Source organism: Centruroides vittatus, unplaced genomic scaffold (assembly GCF_030686945.1).
Source record: "Centruroides vittatus isolate TY-2023 unplaced genomic scaffold, ASM3068694v2 contig_300, whole genome shotgun sequence".
NCBI lineage: Eukaryota > Metazoa > Arthropoda > Arachnida > Scorpiones > Buthidae > Centruroides > Centruroides vittatus.
The window spans coordinates 1,515,014-1,529,557 of record NW_027121917.1 but is presented as its reverse complement, the minus strand read 5'-3'; the positions used below and the strand labels follow the sequence as shown (position 1 = coordinate 1,529,557).

The following is a 14,544-nucleotide window of genomic DNA, read 5'->3' as shown; positions in this document are numbered from 1 at the left end:
ACAGAAGTCTATTTATAGCCTAATATTCATTGTATAACTTTACAGTCTAGGTATCATTTCCTAGATTGGAAAATTATAATTACCAAAATTTTAGGGGAGAAATCTAAAATTTAAAATTTTGTATTCTCATTTTTATTATTATGTTTTCACAAAAACACTTCATGTGTTTTGTGAAAAAAAAACGAATTTATTTCTTTACAAAATAAATTATTTTCTAAAGAAATATGTTAACCATAGAAAACATTTCTAGGCCCTTATACAATTTATTTTTATGAACTTGGTACATACTACTAATACATACGCAATATTTTTGTGTTTTCTATTATGTAGTGTGATACACACAAAGATTATAAGCGTATCTCGCAACTTATCCTTAAACAGGCAACTAAAAGCTAAAATTAAAGGTGGAAGTTCGTAAAATTGAAGGTGGAAGTAAACAAATGTTTGCCTAGCCGATTATAACAGTAACAGTGATAACTATATACAATGTAAAATACCGTTCCAATAGAGGATGTGGCTCTCCCGTATTTCTGTTAGATGATTCATGGTTCAGCTACTCCTGGTATAATATTAGGCTGCAATTTGAAAAAAAATTGTACACCTATAAATTCCGACTGTCGTCCGTCTGTCTTTCTTTAATCTCGATAACGGAGTTAGATCGATGAGATCAGACATGGAAACCTTAGGGCATGAGGCCCCGATCTATGTACGAACTTCCAATGCAAACCGGAAGTCACGCTATTTCAATTCAAAGATTTTACCCCGAAAACAGTTAATAGATGACCAGCACGACTCTATTGTTAAAGGAAAAGTATGATATACAGGGGCAAGACATTACTAATTTGAGGTGGAGAGCATATATTTTAAATTAAATAAATTAAAAATATGATTAAACATTGTAGCCCGGCACTGTGACGATGTCACAATAAATACAAAAACTAAACAAGCACCTGATCACTCGCTGAGAGATATTTATTCTTAACACAAACGTTTTCAATCCAATCAATGGATCATCATCAGGTAAAAATAGAACATTACAAAATAGAACAACAAGTTCAAAATACAAAAAATATAACGGCTAACCAATATGTAATTAACAGCACAATAACGTTTCTAAATATCAACAAATTAATAAAAATGCTGCTAAAAATTAACAATAAAATATTAATATATAACAAACAAATAGTGTATACAAAATATTAATACCTCCGTCTTAATAAACAAATTAATAACATTTACAAAAATTTTAATTTTTAACTCTATTTTAAGGTTATTTTACCTTAAAATAGAGCATTTTTAACAATTACAAAAATTTTAATTAATTTTGGGAAGCCCAATTTCTGGGCTATTGTGTGAGCTTGTTGTTAGTAGGCTTGAGGTAAAAGTTTTGCGTAGTTTCAAGAACAGCATCGTATACTACAAAAGGTATGTCGATGATATATTCATAATTTGGAAAAGCAATCGTTTAATTGCTTGATTTATTGACAAGATCAATGATAATGAAGATGGCCTAAGCTTAAAACTAGAGCAAAAAAGCTCTGTTATGATACATTTTTTGGACATTAAGGTTATGTTTAGAGAGGGACGTATATCTACCGGGGTATTTATTAAACCAACTCATAGCCCACTTTATATTCCGGCTGGCTCTAACGATCCCTATAAATATAAATTAGCAGCGTTTAGAGCGTTAGTTAGGAGGGCTTTTTTATACTGCGAAAGTGTTATAGACAGGGATGCAGAAATAGAAAGAATCACGCAGGTAGCAGAAGCATTGGGCTATAAGAGGAATGTTTTAAAGGGGATTATCAATAAATTAGAAGTTAGTACCGATGCAGTACCTGGTCGTGGGCGTGGTCCATCCACATACACGAAATTTACGTACAACAAGCGCTTAGGAAGCATTATGAAAGAAATCGCACATATAAAGGATACAAAGATAATCTTAAAAAGAGCTCCGAATCTGTACAGAATTCTCAGAAATGATAAAGGGTTAATTAAGAAAGAAGATAGGTCCGGCGTTTATAGGATTCCATACGAGAATCAGATGTTAGGAATAAGTAAAGATTATGTTGGGGTTACTACTAGGAATCTAGGGGTAAGGATAAAAGAGCACAGATATGATGTTAGAAAAGGTTCTAATGCCACAGTATTGTCACAAATGGCACAAGCAGAAGGCTCAATAGTAAGATGGGATGAAGCAGATATACTGAAGCAAATACACTCCCCGACCTTGGCAAGAACGGCCGAAAAATTAGAAATCTATAAAAGCAAGCTTAAAGGGAATTGCATTAACGCAAGAGATGCCGAAGGGCTTCCTTCCGCATGGAAGTTTGCAGTTATAAACTTCAAATAAGAACGGTAGCTTTATTAATATGTATAGTTAAATGAAAAACTCTGTACAGCTTATTAAGCAGTGTTAATATTTAGTGTTATTAATTTGTTTATTAAGACGGAGGTATTAATATTTTGTATACACTATTTGTTTGTTATATATTAATATTTTATTGTTAATTTTAGCAGCATTTTTATTAATTTGTTGATATTTAGAAACGTTATTGTGCTGTTAATTACATATTGGTTAGCCGTTATATTTTTTGTATTTTGAACTTGTTGTTCTATTTTGTAATGTTCTATTTTTACCTGATGATGATCCATTGATTGGATTGAAAACGTTTGTGTTAAGAATAAATATCTCTCAGCGAGTGATCAGGTGCTTGTTTAGTTTTTGTATTATCTTCTGCTGAGCACGCTGTAAGTTGTCACAATAAATAATTGCTCGTTTACTTATTTTATTCGCTCGTTTTTTCCAGGGGTGCATTCGTTTTGTACAGTACACTATGACATAAATTTGACAGTTTTCTCACGAAAAAGTATAACAATGACGTCAATTTGACGTAAACGTTTACAGTACACTATATAGACAAAATGAATGCACCTGTTATTTTCTGTAAACACAAGACTTACATCATTATGAAAACTAGATTATTTGTAATTTATAAATAAAATAAAATTTTATATTAATTCAAAATTTTAAATCCTTCAAAGTTTTTGTTTTAAATTTTATTCATATATAATCATATTTTATTACTTTTCACAATATTTACATAGAACCTTAACGTTCAAAATTAATGATTGCGAAGATAAAATTGCATAAAATTTTAATTGCTCCTATTTTTATCTATCACCATCAATTAAACGTGTACACGTTATATTTAAAAGTAACTTATTGAATAATGTATAGATTCATCTAGAAAACTGTAGAACGAATATATTCTAGTTATCTTTGTATGAAAAATAAAAAGTATAATTTAAATAATTATAATATTTCCTAATTCAGCACTATTCTGTAGTGTTTTTATTAAATATGTTCTAATTTTGTGTTAATTAGATTACTTTACAAATGAAGAGCATATTTCATAAAATACAGCCATATCTTCTCGATATAGTGCCACAATTTATACACTTCCAAAATTATAATTAATTTAATGCACTAAACCGAAGGACCTTGAACAATAAGAATTATATTACACAATGAGATCTTTACACAAGTTCGAAGTATGAGTATTTGAAAATTACGTGATTTGGTGATAACTGTTCTTTGCAATGCAGAATCCTACATTTAGTAATTCGCAGAGGCCGAAGGGTTCTCTAATATTTAAGAGGAAGATCCGTTTGTGAGTATTCATTGGCGTTCTATGAGGATGGCGCTATAAGGGAAGGCGTTGTATCGAGGTTTAACTTATGCAATTTAAATTATCATGCAAATATTTTTCTTCGATTTACTGTCGTTAATTTTTCGTTGTTTATATGATAATAGACTAAGTAAATAAAATAAAATAAATTGTTACGATTACATACAGTTTAAGATATTTACTTGAATATTTTTGCATTTACTTTTATATATGGATTTTTGTTATGTAATCCTGTTGCTGTAACTGAGTAGAAACTTCATGTATTTACTGTAAAAAATTCTTTATTTTTCAATAAACTCTTTAAATTTATTTACTAAAATTTTCATTAAATTTTTTACTCTTGGTTAGAATTTCTATTTGTCATGTTTTTTCTAATGTCTTTCTGCGATAGTAATTTATAAAAGATGTAAAAGTTCGCCAAAGCGTGCCGAGAATTCATACTTGCGAATGTAAAAAAATAGAATGTTAGGTACTGTACGTGTAAAAAATGCAAGTAATGTAACTAGAAAGACAAAAGGTTTGCTATGTCCTATAAATAAATGAAATTGCTATTTACTAATGTGCGAAAAGTAAGTGAACTTGGATTATTATAAATCAAGTTTTGTGATAAATTCCTAAAGACATTCAATTTAATTAAAGAAGATTAAAAATCAAAAGCCATAATAAAAAGTTGTAAAAATTAATTCTATAGATTTATTACAATTTTATTTTATAATTCAAGTTGAAATAAAGACTAATTTCAGCCCAATAATTGAGAATAAAGTATTAAAAAGTTTAGACAAATGTTTTAGAGAATTAAAATTAAATAAACCAAAAAATTAATAACATATTTTTTTATTATTAAAGAAATTATATATTTTAATCTGTCGTAATAACAAATATATGAATAAATTGAATTTCAACTGTTGCTCACACAATTTTTCAGTCGTTGCTTGTGTCTGTGGGTGTTATATGTTTGCCTGGGGAATTACATTTGAATGTTTACTCATAAGTCAAAAATAGCTAAATCAAAATATAACAGACTTTCAGACATCTTTTAACTTGAATTTTAGAAGTCTCTTTAAATTATATGCTTTAATTAATACCGTTTAAATATCTATTGAAATAAATGGAACAATTAATATTATAAAAGCATCTCACCGTAATTTTACAACTTCTCTTAATACAGTTAGAATCATTTAATTATTTATTAATTAAAGTCTTTTATATGTTAAACACTAAAACTTACTCCTAAAATATTTAACGTGTCAAAAAATACACAACTTACAACTAAAAGCATAAAAAAGAATATTTGAATTATACGTGTATTATTTGTTTATGCCAGTGTTTCTCAAAGTGTGGTACGCAAACCCTCAGAGATTTTCAAGGTGTAAATTTTCGGCTGGATATAGAATCATTATTAAGAAAAAAATATATATATATATATAATAACGTATTATTTTAAATGTAGCCTACATGTTTTCAAATATATTATATATTTTGTATGAATTCTCCTACCCAAGTTGTGATAAGTGCTGCATTTTGAGTAGTTTACAATTGCAAAACTAACACTAGTGTATTAGCTACATAAAATGTAATTAGATTTTACATTTTACATAGCATAAAACATCTGTGCTATACATGTAGCTATCTATATATGTAGCATTACATATAGAAACTGTATATACATTATGTAACGTTAGCTACATTTTGCTAATTAATAAGTTTAGTTAAACTGTAAGATAATGATCATCTATATTTACATATAATAATAATTAATTATTACTTTGTTCAGCTTTTTTCAAAATCACTCTTGTTCAAAATTAATGTAAATTTATAAAATAAGTAGAATTTTGTGTATATAATTATTTATTAAAGTTTTTTTCCTTACAAAAATACAGTACATATAAAATAATCATACTAAATTTTTACTTTAGAATCTGTTTTCTTTAAAAAAGAGTTTCTAGCTGAAATAAATAATTATTTTTTTAAATGTGTATAAAACAAATTTTAAAAAGCCAGAGCTATTAAATAGAGTCATTGAAAGTATTTACTTTATTTGATATGCATCAAAAAATGTAAGATATATAAAATAAAAAGTATGAAAAAATATAAAAATTAACAAATATCCTCTTGGTTGCTCAAGCGAATATAGAGAAACATTTCTAAAATTTACAAAATATTTTTGTATTAATGCATTAAGTGCTATAATGTTTGTAATGCTCCTATAACATATATATTTACGTAACACATATATAAATTGATACTTATGCATATTTATTAAAAGAAATAAGCAGTAATAGTTAATAGAAATAAGTTGGTTGATTGGTTTGATGGGATGTGACAACGCAACACAAGAGCGATCTGCCAAGGGAGGAAGCATCCCTGGAGGACTTTCTATGAGAAACTGGTACCTATTATATAGGTACCAGTTTCTCATAGAAAGTCCTCCAGGGATGCTTCCTCCCTTGGCAGATCGCTCTTGTGTTGCGTTGTCACATCCCATCAAACCAATCAACCAACTTATTCAGAGGGAAGAAAACAGGGTAAACTTCACGTGATTAATTTATTGATGAGGCTCAAAACCGCATCCTTCGTCCGGAGGTTTCGTCCACTCGGTCATTGATGAGCTTAATGGAAATAAAATAAATACAATCACATCCATAGTTGATAATTATAATAGATATCGTTAGAATCTAAACTAAGAAGAAAGTTTTCTTCTTAGTTTCTACTCTGTCTTTCTACTAACTGTTTTATAGTTTCTTTAACGTGTCAGGAAGATGATGCATTTTCGCTTATTCACCTAAACGATATATGATATTTTCAACTATATACTGTATCTTCTGACAACACTTCATTTTGGTAATAATTTTTCATTAATTACCAAATAAATTATTTGATTTTTTTGTTGTTGGCAATAATTTAATTATGAACATTTATGTATTTATCGGCAAATATGGAAATTAGCTTTTTGTGAATTTAATGAAATTGCAAATTCGCTAATGAAATAATCAATACGTACAGTACCTTCCCGTTAGATGTTTTTACTTAACTATAAATCATGGCAAAGTTTTATGGAGTAAACAGAAAAATACTGAAGATTAGGTAGAGGTGTAGGATTGATGAGTTAAGGCAACGCAACATATGAGCGATCTGACAAGAGGAGTGCCTTCCGGGAGGACTATGTTCCTTTTAGATGTTATACATGAAGAAAATCCAGAAAACTCCACATGATCAGCCTGTTCATGAGTACAAACATGCGATCTACCTACGTCCAGCGATTTCATCTAGTTGATCATTGGTATGCCGAAGATTAGGATAGAAATTACGCGAGCTCTAACTGCATTTATTTCTATCGACATATTTATATTATTAATTTATATATATTTTTAATATATTTAATTTTTTACTCTTTTCTCTCTTTATTCAAGCCCATCTCAGATTCGGCCAGACCCACAAAGGGAGCGGCGGATGGTGAGGAACGGGACCGATATAACAGAGACAAACCACCCCGAAAAATTATTAAGTTTTTTTCAGGTGCTCGAATTCGATACCGGGTTTCCCTGTGTAGGTTTACACTTCAACCACCTAGGATGGCCATTAAAGTTTTTAATAAATTCTAAAATTCGAAAATGTAACATTTTTAAATAAAAATATATTCGATACATGAATATCTATTAATAAAATCAATAGTTAGGTATACAGAAAAAGTATTGTTTACAAATAATGTCGCAATGTTTATACAACAAGCACTGTTAATAAAATAATATTGAAAAATAATGAAGCTTATTTTGTAAGTTTTCTTTTATTGAATATTTAATTATTTTATTTCATAATGCTGTATAATTTATTTGAAAAATTTTCAAGGAGTTTTTAGAAAAATACGTTAATTAAAACTTAAATATGCTGCCAATATCCAAAATATGTCACGACGATTAGTAAATAAAAAAATATTGATTTTTTTTAATATTAAATATACATATGTATATATAATATTTTTAGTCTTATGGCTTTGATATTCGTAGCAATGGAGTAATTATAAGCGATATTAGAACGTGCACCTACATTCATCCCTGTAGCACTGTGAATATAGCCACTAGCGATGTGGATTAAGAATAAACTCTTAGATGTTGTATATAAGTACCTGTACATAAGAACATCTGTATATAAGCTTACATTGAAATCTTTCTCCTGTACTTATATGATTTTTCTTCATTTATTTATTTACAAATTTAAGGGCCCGAACATCCTGGGTCCCTGTTTAGTTACGCTGCTGATTCCTAGATCACAATGAAAGTTAAATTACATCATTTTCGTGTTTCATTTTAAATAATAAAATAAGAATAATATAACTATTAAAAATATAAATTTGAGAAATCGAATTACGGAAATGATAATAAATGGAAAAATAATTACTTTAACAGAATGTTTATATTATATTTTAAAGAATGCTTACTAAATATTTTAGTGCCATTTTAATGGACAATTTTATATGACTTTTTAAACCTCAAATTTCCATCACGATTCATTATCGCATTAATGTTCTTCATATTTATTTTTACATATCATAGTTACTTTTTATATTAACAGTGCATTCTATCATTCTAAAGTATTGTCATTTTTTAGCAAATGAATATACAAGTTACAAAAATTATTTAAATATTTCATGTTATTATCAACAAACATTCGTTTAGATGTCATTATGTGTTATAATAAAAATGTTTTAGTTTGTAAAGCGAGTTTTATTTGTCGCATTATTTATCACTTCGAGATATAATTATATATCTACTTTCCTACTTTTAAACTTGTTTAATTACAGTTACTACTAAAAACAATTAAATGAAAACTTGAACAGAGAGAAATTTAAGGAGGATTGCTCAATTCCCTTTGACAGTAATTGTGAAAGTGCAAACGATTTTAAATAAAAAGAATTCAATAGCTGACGGTTTTTTATTTTTAATTAAAGACAAATATATTTACCTTAATTATTAGCATTTTATTAGAAATTTTCCCATGGGATGAGTTTTCATTTTAGTGTTTTCTGATTATGTAAGTAGATGGTAAATAATAAATAATTTTAAGAAATGTATAATTCAATTAGTTTTCATCACATAGTTTATTACAGAGTTTGTTTTTTAAGAGTTTAATGACTAAAGTAGTGACTATTCACTTCTACTATTGAGAGTATCGCTGATAATCTATAAGTCAAATATATAAGATGTAGAACAATATTATGAAGAGAACAATTTAGATAACACAAAAGTATTGAAAACATAATCAATATCGGAGTGAAAAACAAAAATTAATTAGTATAATTAATGTGTTGACGCAGTGCAATCTAAGTAACATGATAAACTGTTATTCGTATTTTTTTTTTTTCCATTGAGAAATCACTAAATAGGACGAGCCACAAAGATCATTAAGGAGGAAGGATGGAGTCATTCCCTAAAGGTAATTGAATTTGGGACTCTCTGGTGGAAACACTACGTCTTTCTTGCGGATTTTCGGATGGACAGCATGCGTTTTAGCCAACATGAATTAGGAAATTAAAAATGCCGTATCTAATAAAAATGCTATGAAATATATGAATAAATTCAATATCAAAGTTTTAAGGTGTGGGATTTAAATATTAATATAATATTCTGTGAATTGATGGTATAATGCAACGCAACACGTGGGCTATCTGCCAAGGTAAAGATGCATCCCGGGAAGTATTTTATGGGAAAATACCGATTTAGGTGTTAGACACGTGAAGAAAACAAGGAAGACTCCACGTGACCAACCCGTAGGCCCACGACCACGGCCACTGGTGGGCTAACATTCTATAAAGAAAAGTAAAACTATTTGTTACATCTTTCATTTTTTAAATATTGTTTTATGCAAAAGACCTTTATACAGGTATACCTCGATTACGTCGTTTAGAGTTACGTCGTTCTCGATTATACGTCGTTTGTCAAAAAAGTATATGGAAAAATAAAAATCAAGTTTAAGTCATTTTATTCGACTTTACATCCGTCCGCCACAAATATTGAAGTCGTAATAAGCGAACGAAAAGCGTTAAAAGCACATAAAATCATATTAAAATATGTACATTTACAGTAAATGTTAATATAATCATCATAAATCCTAGAGAACACAAAAACATCTGTGTTTCTGTGTTGTCGTCTTATTTAGCGGTCTTTAAGTGCTCATTTTTAGCGTTTTCCACCGTAGTTTCGACTACACAAGTAAATTCGACTTACGTCGCCTCTCCTGGAATCAATTACCGACGTAAGGCGAGGTATACCTGTATTATGCTTATAGGAAGACACTAAGTAATTTTTAAATTTAATCTTATGGGTTCATAACCTTAGAGAACTTTCGTAGACAATTTCTCTCATTTTTTATCATTCAAATTGACCGACATCATTGCGATTCAAACTCATTAAAGCTGTCCATAATTGACATCCACATTTTTCTTGAAATTTTTACTCCCCTCCCTCTATTGTCCCAGTTTGACCAAATTTCCGCAACCCTCTCTCTTCTTTGGACGTCCAACAAAAATCAACCCCCCCTTAAAACCTTTATCGCTTTACAAATGATAGATACCATAAGTAGAAACAAAATATACAAGAAATTTTGAAATAATATAATAAAATGCATAAATTATAAACTTTAATGTTTTGTAATATTTAATATAATGGTTAAGACAAGTCGGGGGAAGGGAAGGACGGTTCACTGAAGCTCAACCCCTCCCCTCCCCCTTATCCGACTTTGTCTGACTTGTCTTAACCCCCTCCTACCTTCCAGTTTGGATGTTATTTATGGACAGCCCCATTATAGGTATATGAATTTCAATTTTGTAATAGACAAAATTATGAATCATATACTCGTACGTATTGCATGTTAATGCTTCATATAACAAATCGAGATTCAGTTCCATAAAAAAATAAAAATAAAATGGAATTTTTAACGTTAATTATGCATTATTTTGAAATTGTTAAATAAAATTATCAATGAAGTTTCTTTTCATATATTTATAAATATTTTATTTCATTTATTTAAAATCTTTACAAGCCAAGTATTAATGATAAAGATATAAAACGTAATTTAAAAAAAAGGAAGTTACTGAAAAATAATAAATATACGCTTTTAAATTGAAAAGTAATAAATTTTTGGAAGAACTAGCTAAATAAAAATATAAAAATATGCATGATAGTTTTCTGTATACGTGTTTTCTAAAATAGAGAGCTAATTAGATAAAATGATAAACAAATAGAATGATTCTAGATACAGTATTAGCAATCAATATTATTGCAAAATATAGACTACTTATGCAGACTATTAGAGTTTATTTAAACGAATTCTACAGATTTCATTTATCAAAAAAGTAAACTGATTTTCTTCTTGTTTTTATCTCGTTCAATTTTGATATACAGTCGAACCTCCAATAACGGTCACTTTCCAACAACGATCGTTTTTTATGTTCCTGTCAGCGGCCATTATTCAGAGGTATTTATGCATTTTTTAAAAATGAATAACCATAACGATATAGAAATATTTGTAATATCATTGTGAAAAAAGATTACAAATAAATGCTTTAATTGTAATACTGCAAATCATTTTCTAACGTTCTAGATATGCAATATCAATATCATCATATGAATGTTAGCATATTCCCTCAAAATATCAACTTTATATATATTTATATCTATCTAAATATAATTTATGTGAAGAAAAATGGGTTCGTTTTTGTTAGAAACGATTATACTCAATTTTAATGATAGAAAATTTGGTAGTAAGCTGTCATTTTAATCGGCATATCTGAAGGTTTTAGTAATGAGTTGCTAATGATTTTCACTTACACTCATAATTAATGTATTAAATTTCGAATGTGGTCGAACAAGGTGGATCAATGTTATCATTTTTTATTAAATGAATTCTCCGATATTATTAAAAATGATCCACGCATTATTTTAAATGTCAGTATAACATAACTAATATTAGTTAGAAGGGTATATTACAAGATGAGATTGCCAAAATTATTTTATCTGAAAGTGGATCATGTACTGTAAGAAAAAAATATGTATATATTTTGTTATAAATAAGACGACTATGACAAGCTTAAATAGGTGTGAATCAGAGGAAAATTGAATTAATAAAATTAAAAATAAAAAAAACACGATTTGATTGGATAATTTTGAAGTTAACTGCCTTGGTCATCCAGCTAATAAATTAAGGGATCAATTCCGACTGGGCGGAAAGAGACTTAATCCAAAAACAATAACGAAATATTGTAGAATAGAACATTAACTTCAACAGTTAAAATAAATGAAACAATTATTCAGAAAAAAGATATTGATTTTATGTAATCCTATTTACAGAAACAGCTTGTATTTGTTTGCATTCGCTAGGGGCATTCACCTGTTGAATATTGTGAAGCTATCTTAAAGGCGTTGTACAGTACATGTACAGATTCGAAAAATTTCGAATATTTTATCATTTTTAAACTGAATTGCGCTTTTTTAAAATAAGCACGTTGTTTCTTTGATGAGAAACAATTTCTCTATTTTATAAAAATCGAATAGGCTTACATTAAAGTTAGAAAAATATTTTTGCAACTACAATCAAACCTCTGAACAACGGGCACTGATGGAAACGTTATAAATAATCCTGGAAAAGACGGGCGCCGTTTAAAGGTGGCCGCTATTGGAGGTTCGGTCGTATAAATATCGTTACAGAGTTAATTCATACTTTGGACGATTTATTAAAAATAAGAGATTAAATTATTTAAAAATGAAGCAGCTTCAAACAATAAAAACAAGAAATGTAAAAACAAGTACCCCACCACGTGGAGTTTTCTTCACGTGTCTAACACTTAAACAATTCTCATAGAAAATACTCCCGAGAGGCATCCCACCTCGGCAGATCGCCTACATGCTACGTTGCCATATCCCATCAAACCACACTATTGTATGTAAATTAATAATTTTTTAATATATACACACAGTAATCTAAAAATGTTATGTTGTTTATTAATTATTAAAAATTCCTTTAAAATGTTTGATATGAAAAGTTTTAAATTTTATAATAGAATGAATGAAAACAATGAGAATTGCGATTTAATTGTTAGTTTGTATTAATAGTAATTCTAGAGAGTACTAAAAAGCAAAGAATTTGTTCGGAAATATAAAATCCTTGACGATAAGCTGGAGTTGAGTGAGATGTTTTGACAACAATAGAATGCACATAAAAAAGAATTGAAAAAGTTGAAAGACTGACTTATATAAGTAGAAAACTTGACACTAATAGTCCATTTTCATGCTCAGTTTAATCTGAAAAGAAATATTTTGTTTTTGTTTTTTTCTATTTCTTTTGTTAATTCCAAATATTTTGTTGTAAATAATTTTATTTTAAAAATGTTGACTATTTTTTTTTATCCGAAAAAAATAAAAGAAAACTTTGAAGTGAACTGATCATCTCACGTTTGCTGGATCAACAGAAAAGTTCCTGATATTTATTTCTATAGATACAACATGTGGCGTGTGATAGGATATACGATAGTTTGTGAACTACCGACTTGAACGAGAAACTATAAGACACTATTCTCCGAACTGACTGTGAGAAGTGAGACTCAGAATCCGAAATTAATCTTAGAATAACTATTTTTATGAACTGGATTTTAAATTAATTTTATTGTTTATAACATTATTTTAAGTACTGTACACACAGTAAGTATATTTAATAAATAATAAATAAACTATATGAAAATACAATTATATATTTTCTAATTAGAATTATCACCACTCATAGTTTGACACAGAATCTCCGGTTTGACTCTGGGCTTTGAACTTAATTTTGATTTCATTTTTAAACTATCCGTCTATGAAACTTATTTAGCAGCTCTGTCGGGTTAAACTCAATCTCTACAACTATTTACCGAACTCAATTTTGATATGAATTGCAGAAGATTTTATGATTATCAATAGAATTAAACAAGAAGAAGTCCTAACGCTTAAATAGGGACGAGTTTCTCATAGTGTCTTCAGGGGAGGCGTTCACCCTTAACAGAACTTTTTCGTTTAGTGTTGCCTTATATCATGAAATCAAACTAATTTTATTTATTCAAGGCGATTTCACACAAACAAATAATGTAAATACTAGCTTACATTTTTATTAAGTAAATATTAAAAATAGTATAAAATATAAAACTTTTATATTTTAGTTTTGGATGTCTAAAATTATTTTTAAGTGATGAATAATTATGTAAGAATGGTCCAATGGTAAGTATTTCCCTAGTCCAATAATTTAAACGTAAAGTTTAAAATATTTTAATGCATTCTTTAGGTAGACAATTTCTTTCTTTAAATGTATGTGTAACTGTATACAATATACACTAACTTGTTTTTTTATAATTACTTTGTTGTTATAATTACATAAAAATTATTTTGCTCCTATTGGGCTGCAATTTTAAAAAATTGTAGACATGAATGCCCACTGTTGTCTGTCCTTCTTTAATCCCGAGAATGAAGTTAGATAGATGAAAGATGGAACCAGATATGGAAACCTTAGAAGCAGGAGGTCCCGATTAATCATATACGAACTTACAATGCAAACCGGAAGTCACGTTATTTCAATTCAAACTTCCCCTGAAAGCAGCTAATAGATGACTTGCGCGACTCTATTGTTAAAGGAAAAGTATGATGTACAGGGGCAAGACGTTATTAATTTGAGGTGGAGAGCATATATTTTAAATTAAATAAATTGAAAATATGATTAAAAATTGCAGCCTAGCATTGCGACGATGTCACAATAAATATTTGCTCGTTAAGTTATATAATTATGCTATATTACGATATTGCTGTATAAAATAAAAAGCAATTGCAAGATATTT

At 28.5% G+C, this 14,544-nt stretch overlaps 1 protein-coding gene across 1 annotated transcript; it reads left to right on the top strand.

The window, feature by feature from the left end:
- The first annotated feature begins 1,570 nt into the window (after window positions 1–1,570).
- LOC136972700 (uncharacterized) lies at window positions 1,571–2,353 on the top strand. Its single transcript, XM_067267309.1, has one exon. The coding sequence runs from the start codon at window positions 1,571–1,573 to the stop codon at window positions 2,351–2,353; it is 783 nt and encodes a 260-aa protein (XP_067123410.1).
- The last annotated feature ends 12,191 nt before the right edge of the window (window positions 2,354–14,544 follow it).

What these genes read in the sequence shown, in the direction of transcription:
- LOC136972700 (XM_067267309.1), top strand. Translation starts at nt 1,571, where the DNA reads ATGTTTAGAGAGGGACGTATATCTACCGGGGTATTTATTAAACCAACT.